This window comes from Echinops telfairi, unplaced genomic scaffold, assembly GCF_000313985.2.
Source record: "Echinops telfairi isolate 266 unplaced genomic scaffold, ASM31398v2 ScPeMD7_3533;HRSCAF=4204_0, whole genome shotgun sequence".
NCBI lineage: Eukaryota > Metazoa > Chordata > Mammalia > Afrosoricida > Tenrecidae > Echinops > Echinops telfairi.
Genome location: NW_022107431.1, coordinates 78595080 through 78620817, shown reverse-complemented (window position 1 = coordinate 78620817; position 25738 = coordinate 78595080). Strand labels below are relative to the sequence as shown.

The window sequence follows — 25738 nt, the reverse complement described above, 5'->3', positions numbered from 1 at the left end:
TGGAGAGGAAATGTTTTGAGAATGATGAGGGCAATGAATGTACAAATGCGTTTTACACAATTGATGTATGTATGGATTGTGATAAGAGTTGTATCAGCCCCTAATAAAATGATTAAAAAAAACCCAAAACTTAAAACTTAGGCTTAAAAAGGCAAAAAAAAAAATCTATTATAGACAATAAAGTTGTAATAAGCAATCCTATACAAGGGACAACCTTTTAAGAGTATATCATAGATAGGAATGCTCCTTATTGTTAATATTGTTAATCTATTTGCTTAGAGGTTAGCTGTTAGCATATTAATAAGAACATTAGGTAGGCTGTTACTTTCTTTTCCTCCCTCCTTTGTTTCATAATTTCTGAGTTACCATTACCACTTTTATTTGATTTTTTTCTCCATTTATTTAACAAATAATTATAGAGTGCCTAAAATATTTTCAGTACTATTCTATTCACTAGGAGGGAGCAATGGATAAGTACTTTTATCAGTAAATTTACTTTTTGTGGGGTAAAACAATGCATACATAAGTAAATAAGAAAATGTCAGTTACATATTAGTGCTATACCTAAAAACCAAACCCTCTGCCATTGAGTGGGTTCTGACTAATAGCAACCCCATAGGTCAGTGTAGGAGTGCTCCATAGTTTCCCAGCTGACTGATCTTCATGGTAGCAGACTGCCTCATTTTTCCATTGTGGAGTGATTGGTGGGTTTGAACCGGGGACCTTGTGGTTACAGTATCTCTCAACTCAGTGCATTACCAGACCTCCTTTATTAGTGCTACAAAGAAAACTTACATTTTATGATTTGATATCCAGTTATTGTGAAGCTATCCTGTGTTACATAAGGAAATCAGGAAAAGTCTATATATGTTAAAGAACCAGTTATATTAGCATCATGGGAAAGAGCATTTTAAGTAGAAGGAACCAGTACTGCATATGGTGCCTCAACAGAGAGTGTTACTCTGATGGCATGTGGAAAGGTTTAAGAGATGAGATCTGTGAGCGTAAACAGAAATGGAAAAAAAATAGGCAAGCACTATACCTCTTTCAGTATTATTAAGAGTAATAGTATAGTATTTGAGGTTTTAACTGAAGAGACTGTACCAACTCAGTTTGAGGGAATGCTACTGGAGAAATGTGCTTTATGCTGGTTTATAATTATTTTTATAAACAAAAGTACTTCATAGATAGTAAATGTGGTGGTATAATTTTTCAAGCCTATTAGCCAATTTTAACTAGTTGGCTTCATTTTTCTCTTGTACTGTTCAATTTATGGTTTGATTATCCTCCCCCTGCCCCCCAACCAAACAAATAAACAAAAAAATATCATCCTGCTTTGTTTCAGTTTCCGGTGTTGCATTCTATGGATCACTGATTACGGAATAGATGGCTTTACCTCGCCTCACAGGAGCTTTGCGCTCCTTTTCAAATGTCACCAAACAAGATAATTATAATGAAGACGAGGCAGAATTGAAGGTAAATTTTTTCTGATGAAAACCACAGAGTATCGACAAATATTTGACATTCTTTTTCGTAGTTAAATATGCTTGGAATGAAAGAGTTATCTAATTAAGTATTAAGCTAGGAAGGGAATGGGTATATTGATGTTGCATGCAATGCTTGCTTTAAGCTGCTTTGGCTGTATTGTTGAAGGTAGTAATAAGAACTATGATAATGAGTTATTGATGGTTGCTAATTTGTTTTTTGTTAATATAGGCTCTGGTACACTTGATTTCAGAATTTGATCTAGTAATTTACCTCTGAGCGAGTTTTAGGTCTCTGATAACTTTCGTATGAAATGAATGGAAGTTTTGTCTGTAATATAACATGGAAAATGTGAATAGCAATAGGAATCTTTTAGGTTTATGTGATCGCATAATTGGTTTTTGACCTGTCCTTAATCCTGGTAAGAGAGGTATTTTAAAATTTAAGCATACTTTTTATTTCAATAGCTACTTTATGACTGACCCTTCAGAACTAAGTTTTAGTAAGATGTAGAAGTGGTGTTATCAGGTGTGTGTTGGGCTGCTAACCACAGGTCAGTGGTTCCAACCTACTAGTCATGCAGTGAAAGAGGTGAGTCTATGTGCTCTGGGATAAAGATCCCCGGCTTTGGAAAGCATCACTGAGTGGGAACTGACTCTATGGCAGTGATTTTTATTCAAGAAGCAAAAGTTCCCATGAACTATAGATTCTATTTTGGATTTTGTAATAAAGACAGTCTTGCTTTGTATTAATGTATGGGAAAATTTTCTGCACAAGTCAATTTTAATAGTAAATAATACAACTATGATTCCTGCTATAAATATATGAAGGGTTTTCCAAAATTAGTGGAAAATTGAATCAAAAATAGTAGGAATTTTGCCATGCACTTTTGGAAGCTCCTCATAAAGTTCCGGTAGAATGAGAGATAGCGTCTTTTGTTGGAATGTGTAGTTTCCTACCCAGATTTAATGATTGTATTTTTAAACTATCAGGACACATTTGGAAAAGAGATGTACATGCATTTATGTTTATCTTATTAAAGTAGGAAATAATATGTAGTTTGACATTCAGTTAACAACATTATAAATAAAATTATATACTATTAAGGCTTCCAGAAACATTTGAGTTTGAGATTATAACATATTAGAAGAGTCTTAGAAATATCTTAGATGTGTGTTTTCTGATCCATTTGTAAATTTGAGGATATTTTCATTTGGATGAAGAAGTTATTTTTTTATTTAAAAAATTGTGTCATTTTTGGGTGCAGTTTTTCAGTATTTACTTATGAAATTTTAAAAGGCATGGGAGACAGAAGAGCAACCAGTGCCAATCATGCCATCTTTAGGTAGTTTTAACATGTAAAGAAATACCTATTTTTAAATTGCTTAAGTTAACTTTGTATCAAAAAGGGGTAAACATTGTAGAAGCTTGACCAGAATGTTGTGAATTTTGTAGACCTGAAGTTTTATGAACTTCAATGAAGTGATTGTCAGTATGCTCTCTTTTGAGAGGGTGAGTAAAGGATAGCATTTTAATTGCAGAATCATTTGATATATAACATCATTTTTGTATACATTGAATAAGTTTATATGCAATTTTATAATCAGTAACTTCACTGCAAACTGGTGCTAGGAAGAAAAGATTTATAGCAGTCCTTATATGAGAGAAAATTTCTCCCCCAAAGTGACATAATGCTATTATTCTAGAGACACAGTTTACCTTCTTTATGATGATAGTTGTTTTTCAGTTTTCACAGCAACTAAAATAAGGCTATATTACATATAGTTAAATATTACTGACACTTTAAACTTGAGTCATCTCCCCTTCAAAGGTCATTTACAAGTTACTTTGTGTTATACATGCTACCAAAACCGAACCAAATTCACTGACCGTGCTGGCAGTGTGAGGCAATGCTGACGCTTAGTGGTGACCCCTGGCAGGTTCCCAAGACTAACTGTTTATTTCGGGTAGAAAGCTCAGTCTCTCTCTCGATACATGCTACAGGAAATTTGAAATTGCATAAAGCCTACATGAATATATCATTTCATCATATCATTTATTCTTATAGACTTTCTGGAAAATATAAGTACTGTAAACTTATTTTGTTTTAAGTTAACTTTTTATCTTGAAAAATGTTCAACATATGCAAAAGGGAAAAGGGTGTGTGTGTGTGTGTGAATTTTAGTGTATAAATTACACTTTTGTTATACTTTAAGTTTAATACTTCAACTCAAGACCACTCTTAACTCTAGCATCACTCATCATCCTCCTGTGTCCAGATTGATTTGCTGTTTTAAATTACGAAACCGAGGCAGAGGATTATGCAATATCATATGCATATGAATTATGCAATGTTCTTAATACAATCGAGTAAGATTAATTTTTCTATGAAATAAAATAAATATTCATTTCATGGTCAGTCCTTGCGAGTAGAAAGATACATAGAAAAGAGTTGTATAGATTTAAAATTTTCCTATATGTCTTATTGGGTTTATTCCTATAAAAGCAATGCTGATGTGAATATATTAGGTATGTCGTGGAAATCTCATTTTCTCTAAATGCTTACCCCCCCCCCCAAAAAAAAACAGTGGAGGTCTACAGTATGCTTTGATCTGAGCTGTGTTAAAAATGAGCAGTTAGGAAAATGGAAAGAGGCATGTGGGATGCTACCAGTTGTCTGGCTGTTGAACTTTATGCTTTTTCTTTTGCTGTGTGAAAATTATTTTATAATGATTAGGGATTGTGATTAAAGTTCTTAAAAATAGAGAATCTTTTAATAAACATCCTTTAAGCGATATTTTTGTTAAACATATTTAAATAAAATTTCTTTTGGGACCCATAGATTTGGAAGTAAGTAGATAGACATGAATTCTTGTAAGTGGTGTCATCTTGTTTAGTATAATAGCAAAATTTATTTGTTAAATGATGGATCTGAGAAAAACCTGGACCTTTAATTCTTTCTATTATGCCATCTTTTTCAGATTAAGCGATCCAAACTTTATTCAAAAGGTTCAGATTTGGGACTGACGTGGAAGAAGATTGTAAAATTTTTGAATGAAAATCTGGATAAGGATGAAGTACAAAGTGTAAACGAAGATTTAAAAGATATATTACAGGCTTCAAAACAAATAGGTATAGTTTTTTATTTTGTTTTTTAATGAACTTCTGTGGTTCAAAATAGATCCTTCTAAATTATTATTATTTTTTGATCCTTCTAAATTATATAGTGAAAAACTAAAATACTCTGCAATATGTATGGTTATGAAAACTAGTCTTACTCATCATGGAGCTACTGCTAGAGTGGGAGAAGCAGAAGTAAACTGACAGTGACAGTACAATGAAAATGAGAGATCTATTCAATTCTTGGGGTTTGGAAACTACTTTCATAAGGGAAATAAAGGTAGGGTAAATTAAACATTTAACGTGTTTGAAGGAACTCTAAGAGGCTATGGCACACTGTCTGAAAGACGCTGTGCTTGTCCAGGTTGACCAGAGAAACAAATTCATAGACACTCATAAGTGTATAAGAGAGATCTTTACATAAAAGAGCAATTGTATATTGAGAAAACATCCCTGCCCAGTTCAGATCAAGTCCATAAGTCTAATATTAGCCCATATGTCTGAAACCAGTCTATAAATTCTTCTTCAGACTCAAGAAACACATGAAATGATGCCAAATGCAGGAAGATCACAGGGTAGTTGGGTGGAAAGTCTTGTGAACCCAGTGGTGGTGGCAGCATATCAGCACTGGCAGGGGTTTCCAGGTGGCTCCTCTAGCTCCATCAGCACAGCTCCATGTGTCTTGTCAGTAGGAAGACGAAGCAGAGAGTATTGATCTAGTCTCAAGTGAACTATTTATCTCCATAGTGCCTCCAAATGAGGTCGTCAAACTGGGACCTGACAGACAGGCTAACACTCCACCCTTCACTCTTGTCTCAACTTGACACCAGATTATGTAACTACCACAGAAGCCTACATAGCACACAATGAGGGGCAGCAATCAAAACTGAACTTTGATACCTGCACTTTTCAGACCGCATTAACTTTCTTATTGACTGGCTCTATTAAAAAAAATTAGTAGTTTAAGAACTTAATACTGTATGCCTAACTAAGGTTACCTCCCAAGATTGTGTTCAAAACAAATGACTTTTTGTGAAACACCCCAGTTTGTGCCTTGAAATACATCATATTTTCCTAGTTGCTGATAGCTAAAGCTACTATTTACCTGAATTGTCTCATTTCAGCAGTTTGTGCTTAGAAAAAGTCTAAACTCCCCCTCAGCCCATGTGATCCAGTTTCAACTTTTTCCTTTCTTTCCCTCTATCATTCACCCTTTCAGATATAATGGCCTTCTGTCAATTTTTCAAACCAACTTATAGTTATAGTGTTTTTTAGGGAGAGCTTTGTAGATGTTGCTTCCTCTGCTGGGAATGCTTAGGTTCTAATCTTAGAGCGATAGGTGCTTTCTTGTCATTTTGAATGCAGCTAAAATATTTCCTCAAGTCTTTATGGACCATCCAACTCAAGTTGTCATGCAGTCACTTTTATCTCTTCAGCCTCCAATAACATTTTCTCTGTAATATCTGCTAATTTACACGTGTGTTTATTGCCTGTACTTTACCACTCGAATGTAAGTTTCATTAGGCTAGAGATCCTATTTTCCTATTTCACCACCTCATCTCCAGTATGTAGAAAACTGTCTAGCATGTTGTAGGGTCTTAAGGATTTAAGTAGCTCTGTCAGTGCAGTGGTTACAGTAGCCAGCTGTGAACTGAAAGACCCCCCAGTGACTCCATGGTGAGAGAGGTCTTATTCTGCTTCCATAAAGATTTATGGACATGGAAAACCCTGTGGGGCAAGTTCTCCGCTGCCCTCACAGAGTCGTTATAAGTTGGAATCAACTTCATGGCAGTGGGTTTGAGAATAAAGATTCACTGGATCAATACTGAAGGTGTTTTCTAAAGTGATTACCTGGTAGAGAGAAAATTTAGATCTTTATTTCATTACATTGGTAAGACATCTGTTGATTGACAATTTTATTCTCTACCACCAACTCTTGAGAGTTTCTATTTCCCATAAACTTAAAAAATACATTTTTAAAATTTATGATAAAATATTTAAATTTTTTCTTTAAATATTTTGATTTTTTTCATAACTTATTTAACTATCTTGGTGTATAATCTAATATTGAATTTAATATCCTCATTGTTTTAAGTTTTGAAAGTACAGAATGTTATATATGAGGGAAGTTAAAAAAGTTAATGCTAAAATAGAACTGAAAGATAGTGGAATTTTTCCACAAACCTTTTGAATTACCTTCATTAGAGCATACTTAGATTTGTTATGGTGTTTGGTGTACATCATACTGTGTATTTTAAAAAGAGGCAATAAACTTCATTCAGAAATAGCAAAAGTACAAAAATTGTGATCTATCTATGACACCTTGACATTTTTGGGTCTCTGTTCTGATGTAAATGTCTGGTTCTGATGAAAGACCAGAGGGCTCATGAAAGTTGATGGTAAAAGAATGAAAAGATAATGGAGTTTTTCCATGAACTTTTGAAACCCTCTTGTACAGTGAAAAGTTATGCAGTCTGACCTACTTCCTCGGTTCCGTTATAAAAATGCTGGAGATGATGTATCACAACAAGTAATAACATATAGAGCTTATTTAGTAACACGATTAGGTTATTTTTATATGTAAGTACTATGGACATTAAGAATATAAAAAAAAAGCCCGACCTTTTCTACTATATTGATGAATTATCTATCTCTGGTCACATGTCCAGGACCATTGTTTTAAAAGCCAGGCATTGAATCTAATCCTAGAGATCTTGTCTCTTGGCAAAACATCTGATTCATGCTCAAGCACTAATGTACTTTCTGGGGTTGCTTTTTTTTTTTTAATATTCAAAAGGGTATTTCCAGTGACAAGTAAGAATATTAGAGTTGGATTTAGGCAAATCATCTCTTATATCTACTTTTTAAGGTTTGCTAAAACTGTCTCTTAAATTTGGGTGAAACTAATACTAGTTAATAGTTCACTCATCTTTCTAATTGAAAATTCTGAATACACTGAAACTCTAGTTAAAACTAGCAGCTTTTGAAAGATTAGCTTTGTGGGCAATGCTTTTGTGATTTCTGTTCCCTTTTAGCACAGGCAATTTTGATACATTAAAAAAGGAGCATGAGAGGATTAAGAAAAACAATCACTTAAATCTCAATAGTTCTGAGTGTAATAAAATTCTTCGAAACACTTGTTCAAGGTTATGTATCTTGATTTTAACCAGAGTTTTGGCTTCTTTAAGCTGGGGGCAGTACTAGGGGGCTTAGTAGTTCAGTAAGGGAAAGACAGACCATCCTACTTCTTAAAGTCTCAGAAATGCACAGGGCCAGTTCTGCCCTGCCCCATAGGTTCACTATGAATCACTGTTGACTTTGTGGCAGTGAGTTTGGTTTTTTCTTTGGTTGGTGGCTCAGTGGCTTAAGCGGGTTCAAACTCACCAGCCTCTCTGAAGGAGAATGCTAAGGCTCTCCACTCCCATAAAGATTTACAGCCTCTGAAGCTATAGGGGGCACCTCTGTGCTGACAGAGGGATAACTGAGAATTTAACTAATAGCTTTCTATGTCTTCAGTGCCTATGATGCTGATCATGCCTTAAAACTTTAATTTTTCTCTTGTTAGTATTCTCCTCAGATTTATAGGAACTGTATGCATATACTTTTTTACAATTTGATTCTTCTCTCAAGATTATTTTAATAGTAAAATTCAGCTGTAGGGAGAAATATTCTAAGCCACTTTAAAGGTTGCTTTCTTGTTCTTTAATCTTAATGTATTCTGGTATTCATTGTAGGCATCGCCTTCTTGTTTGTTTATGGATTTTGAGGAATACTCTCACATTATCCTATTTCTTATAGGCAGTGAAACTTTGTCTCAATATATTTTACATACTCTAGGGTGCATTATAGCACCAACGAAATACACAACATCCCTCTAGTTCCTGAATGCTTCCTTCTCCCCACTATCATGACCCAGTTCTATCTTATAGCTCGGGCTAGACCCGAGTATGCACATTGTTACAGATAAGAGCTCTCGACACATGGAATCCAGGACAGATATGTTAGTCTGGGTTGATAAGCAAAACCAGAGACACTTGTGTGTGTAAGAGAGTTTTATATCTAAGAGTAATTGTAATATTGACAAAACATCTCAACCTAGTTCAGATCAAGTCCATAAGTCTGATATTATCCCAGTCCATAAATTCCTCTTTAGACTCACACATCACATGCAATGATGCTGAATGCAGAAAGATCATAGCCCCGTGGGTAGACGGTCCTGTGGATCCAGTGGCAGTGGAAGCATCTCAATGCTTGAGTCTCCATGTGTTCCTCCAGTTCTCTTGAGTGTCTCAACAGCAGGGACAGGAAGGCAGAGAGACTAGGACTGACCTCCAGTGAGCTATTTATCACTGTCTTGCCTCCAAATGAGGTCATCAAGCTGTGGCTTGATTGACAGGCTAGACTCCTTGGCTCAAGGTGACAGGAGAATATGTAACTGCCACAACAGATAAACCCCTCAGGAACAGTAGTGGAAGTAGCGATATCATGAGGGTAGGGGAAAGGTGGGGGGAGAAATGGGAGAGAGGGGAAACCGATCACAAGGTTGGATATGTAGTCTCCCCCTCTTCCCCCGAGGGGGACAATGGATGGTGTAACATAGGAAATAACAATATAATATGTACCATATATACTCGTGTATGAGTCGAGTTTTTCAGCACATTTTTATGCAGTTTTTGTGGTAAAATTAGGTGCCTTGGCTGATAATCAGGTCGTCTTATACTCGAGCATATATGGAAATTGATCAAGGATTCAAAAGGGTGGGAGGGAAGGGAAAAAAGAGGAGCTGATACCAAGCGCTTAAGTAGATGGAAAATGTTTTGGAAATGTTGAAGGCAACATATGTACAAGTGTTTTTTTTTGGTGACAAGTATGCTTACTACAATTGAATGATGGATTGTTTTAAGATTTGTAAGAGCCCCCCAATAAAATGATTAATAATATATACATATATGTATATATATATTTACATGCTCTCTAAGTAAAAACATTTGAAAAACCAAATATTAACCTTGAGTGGCAGTGAAATGCATCATGCATTTGCCACTCATATTTTTTACTTGGATTTAAAAACTGTAATTTTAGGGTACTTTTAAGATCTGTATGATATGGAAAGAAACGGGTAGGATCCCAGAATGGTGGGCAGGTCAGTAGAAAAATCCATACAAGTCTTTGATCAACTCTGTAACTAGACATCATTACCAGGACCAGAACAGACTCCTAATGCACTGATATGGTAATTTTATTCTAGTCCTAACTATAATCAAGAATCAACCAGAACTGAACTAATTTCTTTAAGTAATCAAATTGGTTTGTCATACACAAGCCTGTTTATTTTGCTGTCGCTAGTACATAACTGCATATATATATTTAGGTTTTGTCTTTGTTTTGCATCTTACCTTCCATAGCTTTTGACTTTAAGAAAATCTAAAACAAAATCTTGCATATCTGCACAGAAGTGTCTTAAAAGATGTAGTATAGGAATTTTGGGCTCCATCATGGTTTTTGAGTTGTCAGGGCAAAGTGAGTTTATTATTAAAAAGTGAGAAAATGAACATAAGCTGGAAACATAATGTTTGTAAGGTATTAGAAAAACTTCAAACTCATGGCCACTGAGCAGATTCTGACTCATAAAGGCTGTATAAAAAGATTAGCAGGATCAGGCAAGTCTGTCTGTGGAAATAAGAGCAGGTATATAGATTACAAAAACATCTTGTTATGGGATATGGTAGGAAGTTATTCAGGAATGTCTGAAAAATAGCTATTGTTGAAATTGTAGTTTAAAGATTAACAGTTTCATAATATAACAGACAGAGTAATTGGGAGCAGCCCTTTGTTGAGAATAACTGGAAAAACTGTAAAGGACATAAACTTCATATGTATTATAGAACTACTTAAATAGTGGTTAATTATTGGGCCAAAGTCTGAAAGCAGAAATAAATCCAGAAATATTCTGGCATTTCAGCCTTAGGGACGACTGATTGCCTATTTCAGAAGAGGAGACAAGAGAACAAGAAGCTGAACGTAATTCTCGGTAGATTCAAGGACTAGAAGAACAGAAGTGATTAAAATGAACCACAGAGGCAGTAGAAACCTCAACAGTGTTTAGCTGTTACACTAGACCCGTAATTAGCCAGCTCCATACCAAGACATTGCAATATGCTTTAATGGCTTCAGGGACTGAGGAGTACGATAGATATAATGTCATAAAAAAGATATGATTAGGTATACACATTTAAAAAAAGTCATATTATTATAGATTAAAAGAGATTAATGGCGTAAAGTCCTGGTATGTTTTGGGTGAAGTGTTGGGTTTCTAGCTGTGTGGTCAGTGGCTCAAACCCAGCATCTGCTCTGTGGGAGAAAAATGAGGCTCTCTACTCCGGTGAAAATTTACAATCAATGGAAATCCTATATAAGGTTACGATGAGCGGACATTGACTTGATGACAGTAGTTTTGCTTATACCAAGACTTAGAAGACTCACTATTATAAAGAAAAAATATCTTTGGTGATGTGGGATAAGCACTGGACTGCTAGCTACAAGATCAGTGGTTGAGACCCACCAGCTACACTGTGGAAGAAAGATGAAACTGTTTGCTTCTGTATAGGAATACCATTTGGGGGAAACAGTATATATAGAGTCTCTCTGAGTTGGAATTGATGCAATTGCAGTGGATTTTTAATTTAAAAGTTATAGGGGAATTCGAAGACAAAGAACAGCCATATCAACCTTGGAAGTTAAAGTGAGGGGGCTTACTCTACCAGATAAGAAGTTATAACCAGTGGTTTCAGTCCTCGGAAAAACCACTGAGATGGATTAGAGTCCAGAGACTCCCTCATGGAAAGTAGGATAGTTGATTTATTGCAAAAATCCTTGAGTGGTAAAGTAGGATGAATTTTTGGTCAACTGGATATACACAAGAAAAAAATTACCTTCACAAAAAATTCTAAACCGCTTATAGAATTAAACCAGATTTTCAAAACATACATCTTGAAAAAGAAGAATATATTCATTATGAAAACATTACTAAATGAAAATTTTTAATTGGTAAATTGATCTACATTAAAATTAATAGTTTTTATCTTTTTAAAATAAAATGGCAAGTCATAAAGAAGGAAAAATATATAGCCAATTACAACATATATAGCCAAAGAAGAATTTATATCTAGTTTCAACCAGAACTTCTATGATCGGTGAAAGGACAAATAATCTAGTAAAAAATTGATCCATGATAACTTAGTATAAGGTAAAAGGATACCCATCTCATCGGTAATAGAATTTATATGCCACTATAAATTCCTATCATTCCTATCATTAAAAGATTGACATACCAATTTTTGGTTAAGCTCAAAGATGTAAACTACTGGTAGTTTAATTAGAACAGTCACTTGGAATAAATGATGGTGTTTAAAGAGGAATTTCAACTCTTAGTTCATAAAGGTATAGTAAACATGCCTGCACATCACTTACACATCAAAAAGCTATGTGTATTCATGACAACATATTTGTAATCTTAAATTGCAAACAACCCAATTCACTGTCTTGTAATGGGTTGGGTAAATAAATTGTGGCGTGTGCACTATAACAATGAACTAGTTTTGCATAACACGATGAAACAAATGTAATGGTGAGTGAAAGAAGCCAGAAACAAAAAAGAATACATAGGATTGCTTCATTTATGTAAAATTGAAAACTAGACCTGAGTAATGTATGGTGTTAGCAGTGAGCAGAGTTTACTTTGGTGCCTGGGAGTGGATATGAGTGAAATTTTGGGGGAGTTAATGTTCTTTGTTTAGGAATAATTTCCCAGATTATAAAGATGTTCATTTTGTGATAATTCTTTGAGCTGTATATGTATTGTGTATATTCTTGTTATATTCAATAAAAAGTAAAAATAGTCTAAAGTTATTTTTTAGACTGGTGTTTTTAAAGATTCAGATACTTCTTTACCATTCAGCTTAACATTTGTCTGTCTTCCTTCAGATTTTCTGTTTTAAGAAATAAAATCTTATCAATATGGGGTCAGGACTCCTGAGCATCCTGTTCCAATGCTTGGTAACCAGGTTCCTAAATATAATAAACTTGAATTTATCTTAATGCCTATTTTATTAGACATATATCTCCATAGACTATATATGAGGATTGTAGTTAAATATAACCTCCTACAATGACAAAGAGACCAAGAAACTTTATTTATTTTACCTAATACAAACTCTTGAAATTCTGGAGCTTAACTCTGTGCTAACCATTTGGCTTTTTCTGCACATGTATTGCCTGGTCTTTGTCAGATGACTCTTCCAAGACACTGGATCTCTGAATTTATAGGTTCTCTTTAAAGTTTTTGAGAGATTACATTGTTCAATTTTTTTATAATTAAACTACCTTTGTATTGACATAAACTTTACTTATTTGTAGTATTCAGTTTTTGATGGCTTTAGTAAGATAATACTTAAAATGCAATGACTATCTTTTTTACCATCCTCATTGAGTTTTTTAGTGACCCGTAATAATTTAAGTAATGCCAAGATTATTTGGTCTTTAAAGATTAGAGTAAAAGGTAGGTATGCATGCACTTTGCCCTAGTCCTTTTTGCAGTGACCTTTGACTGTTTTACATCTTTATAGATCACAATGGATTGTTATTCTATTTTTCTCCCATTCATTTTTAAAGTTGTCTTCCTAGGAAGTGATTATAATTTATTCTTGGTTTTTAAATTGTCACATAATTGGTTCTAGTTGTCTCTCAAATTCTGTAAATTCTCCTAATTTTTGCTTACTTTCAGTTTTATCCGAATTAAAGGATTTATCTATTCTCTGGGGAAATTACTAGCTCTTTTATTTACCCTTTTTATTTTTATATGTTTATGAACTTTTTCCAATTCTTTATCTCTTCCTTAGTTCTTGTTTTGTTATTTCACGCCTCCTCTGTTCAAGACACTAGTAGAGAAAAATAAAACCTTCTTCTTGCCTTCAACACAGCTAGTTGGAGAGACATTTCAAGTTACCAGTTAATACATGGCTAATAATTCAGTTCTGTCATTTATTCCAAACATTTCACTGCGATTGAGTCAATGCTGACTCACAGTGATTCCCTCATGAGTTTCTGAGACCTCTCTTTCTTATGGTAGTTTTGAACTGCTGAGCGTGCAGATCATAACCCAATGTGTAACCACTACGCCACTAGGGCTCTTTGTCATTTATTAGTGGATAAATAATTGGTATCAATAATCCCTATTTTCTCATCTCTACTGTAGATACTTTGCATAGTTGTGAAAAAGCCCTTCATGGCATAGTGGGTTCTGTGTGGTAGGCTGCTAACAGTTTGAACACAGTAACCACTCCGAGGGAGAAAGAGAAGTGAAATTTTATCTCAGAACCGTGGGGAACAGCTCTACTTTGTCCTATAGGATCACTATGAATCTGAATCCAGTTGATGGCAGTTGGTAGGTGGGTATAATGTGAAGTGAAGCAATACTACACAGTTTCCTGAGTTGCACTCCACATAAAGATGGGTGTCAATAAGTAATTTTATTAAATCCTAGTTGTACCACTAGACATTGGCCATCAAATAGTTTCTGCACAGGTTTGAGTATTATGAATAGATCCAGTAAGGTGGTGGGTGGCACATGAACAGCTGACTGTTAAACCTGTTAAGCATTCATACAGAAGGGCGTCTTGGGTGGAGTTAGGTTGTTTTTTTCAGAACACGTGTTCTATGTCCATTTCACAAGGGAAATGATAAAAGAACTAGATAATTAAAACTACATGAATTTATTTGCAGATATATCAGGTTATAGGGGCATCATAACAGTTATAAATTGAATTGGCATTATTTCAGGTATGTCAGTTAGAAATAGGATCAAGCTTTCCTGAACATTTGCTTTAGTTATCATTCTTCATCTACACATGATTAAGCATAAGAAATTTATAGTACATTCTGGTAGAGACAGTCTGTAGTCAATTTTCTTTGTACTATGACCCTGAAGTTTAGTATTTCTAAGCATTTACTTTATGAATGCAGCACAGATGAAGTATATACTTGAAATCACCATGGGTTTTTTCCATGTTTTTACTGAAATTAAAAAAATCTAAAAAGGCCCTTAAATCTCAGTAATCTTGTCAATTTTTAAATGTATATTTCCTTGGTGACGCTTAAAATAAGGACTTCATTATTGAAAGCTTTTATGCATAAATCTAATTGAGGCTTTTATGTTAGTTTGTTTCTTGAGAGTCATGTTACAATTTGATGCAGAATTTTATAGTACTAGAAATGGTAACATAATGGCTGCGTTGACTTAAATGCTTACACTGGAAGATGAGTATTCACATAACAATGAATACACATAAAATTAAATGGCTGGCTTTAAATAAGGGAGATATCTTTGACTATTTTAAATTTATTTCTCTACTAGATAGGTTTCTCTTTTTGTTTTATTTGCTCAGCCTGAATGCAGTAATTTCTATGTAAGTGTAGGGATAATCTTTAACATTTATGAAACTACTTCAAAGTATTGAATATTTCTTGAACATTTTGCCTAATGGAAGGTACTGCTGGAGTTGTTTTGATGCACAGTAAAAGTTATAGTGTACTTTAAATGAGATGTTATTACTGTAAATTGTTACTTAGACATTTTGAAATATATATCACAAATTGTTGAAAAAGCTACATGGTAAATGTTTCTTTAGTAAGTGTATTATAATTTGGTATCATTAGTAAGATAGTGATAATTTGAGAGAGAATATACTACACACAGCAATAGCAAATGCCCCAAAATAAAACAATTCTGGATCTTGTAGCCTCTAGTGTGTTACCTTTTCTGTGTATGAATTTCTCTATAAAATGAGGAAAATATTTAGGGGATTCTTGTGGCAAGTTTAGATACCATACCTTAAAGGTAAGTGTTAAAAACTACACTCAACCTGTGCTAAAAGAGAACATACATAGAGGAGATGGCATGGGATGTGGTTACATCGAACCATTATTTTTGTGGTTTGTCATACATAGTACGTCATAGGAAAATTGTTTGTACCAGGATTTCGCACACAGTAAACCCTTTGAAAGGCTGAACCTGTGTAAGGTAGACCTGTCAGAGACCGACCACTCAGCTGTGCCCATTCATCTTTTCAGTCTGGTTTTGCTTTTCTATCACTTTCAATTCAGTTAGAATGTTCTGGTTGACCTTTCCAATAATTTTTTTCAGTTAGTATGGTAGGCTATTAAAAAACCATTAATATTTTGCAGTCAAAGGAAAATATTGAAGTAGATTCTGTTGAGGTTGATTTAAGATTGTATCCATTCATAATTGATGGAAAATGTGTTATAATATTAATTTTGGAGTAATAAATAGCTACTATGTCTTCATATGTTAAGGTTCTATGAAAGGTTTGGTTTTATAAAAGTTGGGAGATGACTCCCATAATATGAAACAGCAGCTTGCCAAATGGAATTTTTTAATGCTTACTCTGTAGGTTAATTAACCATATGATTTATAGCAAGCCTTCCCCGCCCCCATAGCATTTGGGCAGTAAAATACAGTTTCCTTTTGTATATCACATGTCATTTTTCCCCTCCATAATCCTGAAGTCAGGCAGGTAGAATCAGTGCAAACCTTTCTGGTGCCTTTATTTAAATATGTAGTAGTTGGTGTGTCAGGTGGTAGAACTATAATTTTGGTTCACAGTTTATCTTGCCAAGTATGAAATTGATAAGAAACTACTAGATTCCCAGATGGTGTAGGTACGTAAGATAGTATCTTTAAAGTTTTGGTGTTCAGAAGTTCTTTATTATGACGTTTTCTTGAGGGCACAGGTAAAATTTCTTCTCAGAGTAGTAGTGATATAGGCAGTGAAAAAATTCTAAAAGATTTCCATGTTAGGCGACCAAAGCCTTTCTGCCTAATCATGTAAACTCTGAGTAAATTTAAGTAAAATATAAAGGGAGACACATTAAAAAGGTTAGCTGGAAGCAGGAGTCTCACAGTGAATCTAACATGCTAGATTTTGAATGTAGATAACAAGAGCAGGGTTTATTACAAATCCCTGCTGTAGAAGTGCACTTCATGCTTGTTCCCAGGATGCGCGGACAGTTGGTAGGTGTTGGCAGCCAATGGAGAAGCATTCCAAGGCTTCGCTTCCAATTCCGCTGAGCTGTACGTTTTGCAGTTTGACGGACACCTTAAATGCATTGTTACCAAAAGAACCCACATTTGATTTCTGGCTTGGGGACCAGCAGTAGTAAACTGGACATCTTGCTTTGCTGCTGCCCTACCTGGGGCTGACGTTCTTCTCAGAACTGCCTGTCGGCCGGGCACGTCGCTGATCGCCAGTCATCACCTGGGGACAGCGCTGCGCTGGTCTCTGCCCGGGACAGAAACGCGCTCTGTTGGGGGGCGGGCGCGTGGACAAGAGTCGTCGTCCCGTGTTTTAGGTCCTGATACTGTTCTCGTTCCTTGGTGACTAACCGATTGAAAAGACCGTCCTGTTGGCCAGGGGGTCTGGACATTGCAGGAACCAGACCCTGAAAGTTGCGCTGTGAGTAGAGATTCGCTTTTGAGAAACTCAGGTTTTAGTTATGCATACAATCCGTTTTTACAGCCCCAACTTAAAGAAATGCGATTAAGTTCTGTAGAAAGAAAATTAGGAATTTGAAGAATACTGTTAAAAAGCATCAGTTCTTGCTGACATGAGGTTGCCCTGGATTTAAAAAGTAACAGAAGCACCTTCACCTAAGTTTTAGATCTTTCAAGTATTACTTTTTGAAATTTTATAGATGTAATTTAGTACTTAGAATATGTGAATCTCCAAAACTGCCTTTGTAGCTATTTTGGAGTTTGCTGTTGTTTTCCCTTTCTTAAATGATACTTATAACTGTTTCCATTTAATATGCTCTACATACATTGAATGTATTATATTTAATGAGTGGGTTACATAAATGTAGCATAATTTAACCTGCAATGTATTGGTGGGTATTTGTTTATTCCACTTGTATAATATAATTAAAAACGTTCACCCATTTATTGTATTTTTCCTTAAAATAAATTTTTTTTAGTAAGAAAATTAGAATTAAATACATTTCCTAGGAATTTCTGGGCAGTCAGTATGGTGTATTAGAATGGAGTTAGAAGACTGACTTGAATCTTGGTTAATCATATAACAGCTGTGTGATCTCTCACATTAAACATACTCTTCTTTCAACAGTGATCCAAACCTTGCTGAGTTTTAGCTATAAACTTTTCACAATCTTAATTTCCCAAACCCAAAGCTCCCTTAGCATTATGTTCAGCATTGTGTTTAGACTAACAAATAAAATACACATACTATTCAGTTAATTAAATTAACTTCCATTGTGGAAGCACTTTATCATATGTACTCCTAGTTACGAAAGGGATAATTAAACTAGGGGGATTTGAAAAGTTCTTGGGAAAATCCCATTACCTTTTATTTTCATTTTTCAATGAACTTTTGAAGCTCCCTCGCATATCAGATAGTGTTTTTTAATTATTTATACAATAAAACCTGTAAAAGCAGGAAACTGCAAGGAATAAACCCTCAGAGAAAGAAAACTCACATATTTTCCACTAATAGCATAGAAAAATGATAAGACTGCATTTGTCAGACATGATAAAGGCTGAGATCTGTAAAAACAGGGTAGTACCATTGAGTTCTGGTTTTCACAATTTCATATAACAGTAAAAGTAGAACACATAATGGAAGCATTAGAAAAAATAGGTATATGAGACTTCCCAAAGTTCATGAAAAAATAAAATTAAAGAATTTTTAAAAGGCACTTTATTTTGCAACGTAAGTTACTTTGTGGTTTTGAAAGCAGTGATAACGAGTTCATTCCTATAGAACTGAGCCCTGGAATTTTAACCATGGCAGTACAGTCTTTTCTTTGTTTTTTACATCATTGATTGATGAAAATTTGGGTGTTCTTTATAGATATTTTAAGGTTAGGAAACAAGAAGAAGTAGTAAAGAACGAAGTCAGGACTGTAAGATAGATGCCTGGTTATTTCCCATAGAAATTCTTACCCAGTTGGCCTGGTTTGATGAGAAGAATGAGTCAGGAGCATAGTGCTGGTGCAGAGTTCTCTCTTGTGACGCTTTCTGGGACTTTATCTGCTAAAACTATAGGTGAATTGAGTGGCATCCTGGAACATAATCAGAGGTTTCAAACAAGCATAAACAAAGGAATGAAGTGGGCAATGAATAGGTCAGGACTTTTGTTGTTAAGATACTTTTTTTGGGTGTTTGTTCCAAGTTACTTGGAACAGAAAGATTAAAGTAACCAATAAAGTTACGTAAAAGGGATCAGGTTAACTCCTCGAGTTTAAAGTTTAGGAGTTTTATTTAATTTCTGCCTATTTAATTGTAGGCTGTTTAAGAATCGCAATTTCTGACATGATGTTAATAGGTGATAGCTTTTGCAGCAGACTTACCCAGTGCTAAACATAATTTGATTTCTTGGCTGTTGTTTTCATAGATGCTGATTGTGGATCCATGTAAAATGAATTGTTAAAAACTTTATTTTTTCCCTCTGTTTATCATGATGTTGCTCCTTGGTCTAGTGGGAATTTTTATTTTCTTCATGTTGAGATACTGAAGGTTGTAGTACTTAATCTTCATCTGCAATGCTTCAAGTCTTCTTGATACAAGCAAGTTTGTATCAATAGTCTTCCTCCGATCCTGATTGCTTATTCTTCTTCATGTAGTTCAGCTTCTCAGATTTTTTGCTTAGCATACCAATTTAAAAAGTATTGTCAAAGGATACAGCTCTGACACAGACCTTTCCATTTTAAACCACACAGTGTCCCCTTGTTCTATTTAGATGACTACCTCTTGGTCCTATTGTTCTATGTACGTGAGTCCAGATAAAGAGTTCTGGACCTTTCATTATTTATCGTGCTGTCTGTGATTTGTTATTTTCCACAAAGTCACATCCCTTCGCATTGTTGAGGAAATGGCTAGGAGCTGTACCTGATCTCATCTTGCTTTTCTAGTAGAAAGGAAAATCTAACTCCGCATCGTCCAAGGATGATTCTTACGGGGCAGCGGTCAGATGCGCCTCTACTTTTATTCTTCTTTATCCTATTTTGACACCAACAGTCTCTTGTATGACACTATATGGCTGTACTGGGTTGGCTTATCGGTGACAACCGCTACACAGAACTCACAGACAATACTAAGGGCTATGGGAGTTTTTTGAGGGAAGTTAGCAGGATCAGCAACATGTCAGCAGCCACTTCTCTCTGATCCTAAGCTTTTCAGCCATGTGACCTCTTGGACTCTGCCTTGATATTTGGGCTGTAAAGCACTGTGCTCTGTCTCATGGTCTTGGTATAGCTCCTTTGTTCTCATGGGCTCAGTGCTGCAGCGACTGCTGCCTAATCAGCACCTGAGGCAGGATCTCAAACTGGCTCTGCTAGTGGCTTTTCTCTCACAGGATTCCTCTGTTCCTGTTTCTGAGATGACTCACTATTATACCCAGTGGACTGGCAGAACTGACTCCGTCATTAAATGCTTATTTGCATCTCCCCATCCAGTCACTGCAGAGGAGTTACAAAGACTGGCTAGGAGAGCCATATCAAGCAATTTCACTTCACCACAATTGTCAATAACAAGGTTCTGGTATTCATTGTTCCATCTGAGATCTAAGATTGTGAGATTGTCATACATATGTTGCTGTGATGGTGCAAGCTGTGCTACCAGGATTTCAAATACCAAGAGGCTCATCCATGGTGGACAGGTTTAGCAGAGCATTCAGAGTAAGGTAAACTAAGAAGGACCTGGTGACCTGCTTCTGAAAACAATGGAACACTTTAGTGGAGGGCAGTAGAACATTTTGCCCATAGATTTCAATATTTCAAATTTGATGCATTATTTTTTCTTCCATTATTTCAGCTCAATAACTACTAAGGCACATCCTTGCCTTTTCGTATTCTATCTCTAGTTCTTAGTACATTTCATTTTGATAATTCAGTTTGTCTTCTCAAGCTGCGCTTTATAGTATTCTGTTAAACTCTTTTACTGTGTCATTTCTTGTATTTACTTTAGCTATTTTATTCTACATTCAAGAATAAGTTTGAGTCTCTTGTGACATCCACTTTAATCCTTCCTCCCTCCCTCCTTCTTCCCCTCCCTCCTTCCTGTTTCTTTAATGGCCTCTTAGTTTCATCATGTATCCATTATGCCATCCCGCACCTTGTCTAGTTTTTGGTCATTAGTGTTCATTCCATCAAATTCATTTTTGAAGACCATTAAAATCTTTAGCTTCTTCATCTTTGGTGTTAGTTCCTGGAACGTAAATGTTGTAGTAGTAGTAATAGTAGCTGACCTGTTGGTAGACAGATTTAAATTATTGTCTGTATTGTTATATATTTTCATTCTTTGGGATATAATTATTTTATCACTGAGTGTTGTACTTCAGGATTAATCTTGAAATGTTCTTTTTGACAATGAATGTGATGTGTTTCTCTTCACTTTGTTATTTCCAACATAATAGACCATATTATTTTATCTTACTCAAAATGTCCTGTGCATCGCTTATTTCAGCCTTCTAATGGCTTGGATATTGCTCTGCGATCCTTCCATTTCATTCTTGATGGCTTCAGTATTACACCCATCTACTAATGCCTAAGATAACGCCCTTCAGCATTCCATTGTGATGACTTCCAATATTCTTAGATTCATATTTCATACATTCCACATTTCAATTACGAATAGATGTTTGCTACTGTTTCTTCTCATTTTGGGTCAGGCCATGTCAGCAAATGAAACTCTGAACAGGTTTACTCCATCCATATTCAGGCTGATTCTACTTTGAATAGGCAATTCTTTCCCACTTCTATTTTGAGTGCCATCCAACCGGAAGGCTTTTACTGGCCCATTGCTTGAGAAATAGATTAGCAAGGTCTTCCTAATCTATTTTAGCCTGGAAGCTCTGCTGAAATCTATAATATATGAATGACCCTATTGGCTTTTGAAATACTGGTGGCACAGCTTCAGCATCACAATAACATAGAAGCCACCACAGTAGTACAGACTGACAGATAAGTGATAGAAGATACTAGTGTTATTTATATTATTAAATTTAGCAGTATTGCTTTAGGCAGATTTCATTGACTTGGTGGCTCTTAAATATTTTTAAAAATTTCTGCTCTTCAAAGAACACTGTGAAGTCTATCCTATAAATATAAGTTCTTTGATTTGAAAAATTTGGATATGAGACATTAATGCCTATAAAGTAGAAAACTTGGTCCAAAAACGCCTCTTATTTTAGTTAATATTCTACCTTCTTTTAAATAGCACAATTCTTTCACATTTTATAATATGGCTGTTTGATTTAAAAGATTGAATTTTATATGCAACATTGAAGATATTAAAAGTTTTTGATTGAGAATTATATCAGTTCATTTTTTGCCACTTCAAGTTTATAGATGCAAATTGGAAAAAAAGTCAAAGACTTCTGAAGTTTTCTTCCAGTACTAAAAATATGTACTTTTAACAACCATATTTAATTAGTTCATAAAAATGAGTTTTTAAAAATGTGGTTTGAAATAAGTTTTTGCTAATGTGTCAGGTTTTTTAGAAAGTGGCAAAGGATTGTGATTATGTTGTTATTCCTAGAATAATTACTGGTAATAATATGTTATCTTTTTTAATATGAGAATGTTTTGAAGGGATCCTTCTACTCCTAAATGGTTTTCTTTATAACAGGAGCCCTGGTGATGTGTTGTAATGGTTGCATTCACTGAATATTTGTAGTGGTGTTTTGAAAATGATAGTCTGAACTATGATTCAATTGCGCTAATGCTGTTTATATTATCTTTGAATAGTTGGAATGGATAATGGAAGAGAAGCAATTGAAAGTGGGGCCGCATTTCTCTTCAAGACATTTTATTTGACGAACTTGGTTGGCCACAGAGAGACAAAGGCAATCAAACAGATGTTTGGTCCTTTTCCGCCGTCATCTGCCACCGCAGCTTGTGATGCCACTAGTCGAATTACTTCTCATTTTAGTGAAGATGATCTTTCTGATCTTCTCCGGAAGACAGAGGAGGAAAATGAAAATCGAGTTTTATTCGGTAAAAACATAGTATTTTCATTTGATATGCATGACTTGGACCACTCTGATGAACTTCCAATCAATGGTGATAACCAGAAAATGATAAGCCTAGATTACCAGAAGTTCCTGGATGAACGTTTTCAGGAGCATTGTACCCCAGAGGTCAAGCCTGTGGAAAAGACAAATGGTTCCTTTCTGTGGTGTGAAGTTGAGAAGTACTTAAATGCAACTTTAAAAGGAATGACCGACGCACCGAGAGTAGAAGATCTTTGCTGCACTTTATATGATATGCTTTCTTCTGTTAAAAGTGGTGATGAACTTCAGAATGAGGTATAGTTGACGATGTTGAAGCTTCATATTAATGTCTGTGTTTATATTAATGAAATAATCATTTTATATGGGTGGCTAATCAAGAAAATACTCCTCTGATATTAGACAGTAGTCATAAAGGTGGCTAAGTGGTTTTACATAAGCAGGCATGACGATATGTTTTGTCTTAGTAGTTGTAGGAGAACTATGGGTGTATTAAGGAGCCCGAGTGGATTAAACATTGGATTGCCAACTTCAAGGTCAGTGGTTCAAACCCATCAATTGCTCCATGGGAGAAAGGTCAGACTTTTGCTCCCGTGAAGATTGACAGCTGGGAAATCTTAAGGATCAGTTGTACTCTTTTCTTATATGTATCATGTACTGTGTCATTATATTTATAGAAAAATATGATTTAGGAAATCATGAGGAAGAAGAAATACATTTATATTACTGGACCTATCATAGATACTGTAAAGTTATGTCTTACAAGATGAATTGTTTTCCTATTCAGTAGGCTGAGAAAGAGGTCAGTGAGGAAAGGTTGGCTTCAGTGGCAGAATCATAAGAGGTGGAGGGGCTGGAAGGGGAGGTAGAAAAGGCAGACACTTGGGATAACCCTACGGAAATACCTTGTAGTTTCTGTCATAATTTTAGCTTTTTCATTTCTCTAAAAATGTTTGCATATGATACTGATCCATCTTTTACCATCAGCATTAGTTTTAGTGTGCTAAGAAGAATCCAGTAGATTGAAAAAAATCTATGATGTATATAATAGGAGTAATTCAGACTAGTGCAGTTCAAATCTGTGGTGTGTTTAGGTCAAATATATTGCTATACAAAGTGATGGATTAACTCACTATCACATGAAAAGAGTTTTACTTTTGCCTTCAATACTGGCATCCTATTTCTTTCTAATAGATAATTTACAATGCTGTCAACTCAATGTGAAGACTGGACAAAGTTGATGAGTACCGTATTTGATGAATGTTTGAGTGAGGTGGCACTTTGGACAGAGATTTTGAAATCAGAGTCCTTTCCTTGCCACTTTCTGGCTGTGTGGTTTTAAATAAGACAATTGCCCAAATGCTTAGTTTCTTGTTTGGAATGTATCAGATAAAAATACTAAGATCACAGAATTTACATAAGCACTTAATGAGCTTTCACATGTAAAATGGCAAGTAGCACTTGATGAACATTCAGTAGCCCTAAGTACTTTTGTTATTATTCTTAGAATTAAGAATCTTTAAATTACATGGAGTATCAGGGATTTAGAAAACATTCGTTGTTGTTTTATTTTCTTTAAGTGAGAAATTAATTTTAGGAAATAATGGTAGTGATAGGTATTATACTGATTAGATTGGTAGTAAGATATTATTAATCTGTGATCAGTTTTATTTATTGTGAATGTTTTCACTCTTATATCAGACCTGATATATATTCTGAAATGGGTTTTCTTAAACCATATGAAAATAATATTGCATTAAAAATTGTGATTTATAAAAATCATCCTGGTTCTTATCATAATTGAGTAGATAGCATTTTTAATATTTTGATTACATTAAGTCAAAAGTTATAAATATTGAGCTAATGGAAATTGTATTTCTTGAGTGAGCCATAAAATTATTCTTTTTACTTTTGAATATTTGTGGGAAAGGTTGCATTTTTTGATTCCTCACATTTTTAAGTAGACAACCAATATGACTGTTGTAGGGAGAATGTTTTCTAGTTCTCAGGGTTTCTTCATAACTTTTATTGCAAGGTCAAAATGAACTCATGTGTTTACCCTTTCATCATATTTTTTGTATACTTAACTGTGTACTAGGTATGGACAAAAATGAATGACTAAGCAATTTTGTTCCTAGGGAATTGTCTATTAGCAGGAAGAGTCATAGGTACTATGACACTATATCCAGGGAAAATGGAGACTTAAAGTAAGTCACAGATTTTATGGAGGAGCTGGTCCGTAGTTAAGGTATTCGTGGAGATGATTTAGCTCAAGTCAAGTCTTGAAATGTGACTTCTTCAACAAATGTAGGGGGCATATTTCAGCCACGTGAATATTGTCAATTTAGAGCATACATCAAGAAAGAGTGCAGCATACAAGGAGGTGTAGTGAGGGACACCGGTGATGACCATTTAGACGGGCCAAATCATGTAAGGCTAAGTACATGTTAAGTTTATAGATATACCCTATGCAGTTTTATTCAGTGATATTTCAAAGTTTCATTGACAGTTTAAAATACAAATGAATAGTTGTACAGTATAGATTATTCATGTTTTATATATTTGATCTGCTTCTGTGCATTTATATTGTTAAAACAAATTTCCCATGTGATTTTTAAGTACTGAAATATGTGACTGTAACAAACTGTCTAAATTCACAAGGGATAATTTTAGATCAGCAGAAGAGTAGAGTTGCTTTCTGTGAGGTAGAGATCAAGTGTATCGCTGCCTTCCCACTTTTGCATTATTTTTGACACCAGTTGCAACCCCATAGTGTTTTTTGAGGGTTTGGATATTCATTGCAGTGGCCACACAGTACTCACAGACCGTGGCATATTGGGGAAGTGGCAGGCTACCACATGGGATCAGGATCAAGATCGGGAATCGCAGGTAATATCTAGAAGGATCCCTGCAGTGGAGAGCATGACTTCCCATTCTTCAGTGAAAGACAGTTTTAGCCGCTTGATTACCTTCAAGCCTTTAAGACCCCAGACGCTATACTTTTTGATAGCCGGGCACCATCAGCTTTCTTCGCC

The 25738-nt window shown here is 35.1% G+C and overlaps 1 protein-coding gene across 1 annotated transcript in view; it reads left to right on the top strand.

Moving 5' to 3' along the window:
- ASCC3 (activating signal cointegrator 1 complex subunit 3) overlaps positions 1-25738 on the top strand; it is a 365946-nt gene that overhangs the window by 9703 nt on the left and 330505 nt on the right. Inside the window, exons 2-4 of the mRNA XM_045294314.1 lie at positions 1346-1476; positions 4467-4617; positions 22441-23000. Coding sequence (XP_045150249.1) covers positions 1387-1476; positions 4467-4617; positions 22441-23000 — 801 coding nt within the window. The 5' untranslated portion in view covers positions 1346-1386. The remainder of the gene's footprint in view (positions 1-1345; positions 1477-4466; positions 4618-22440; positions 23001-25738) is intronic.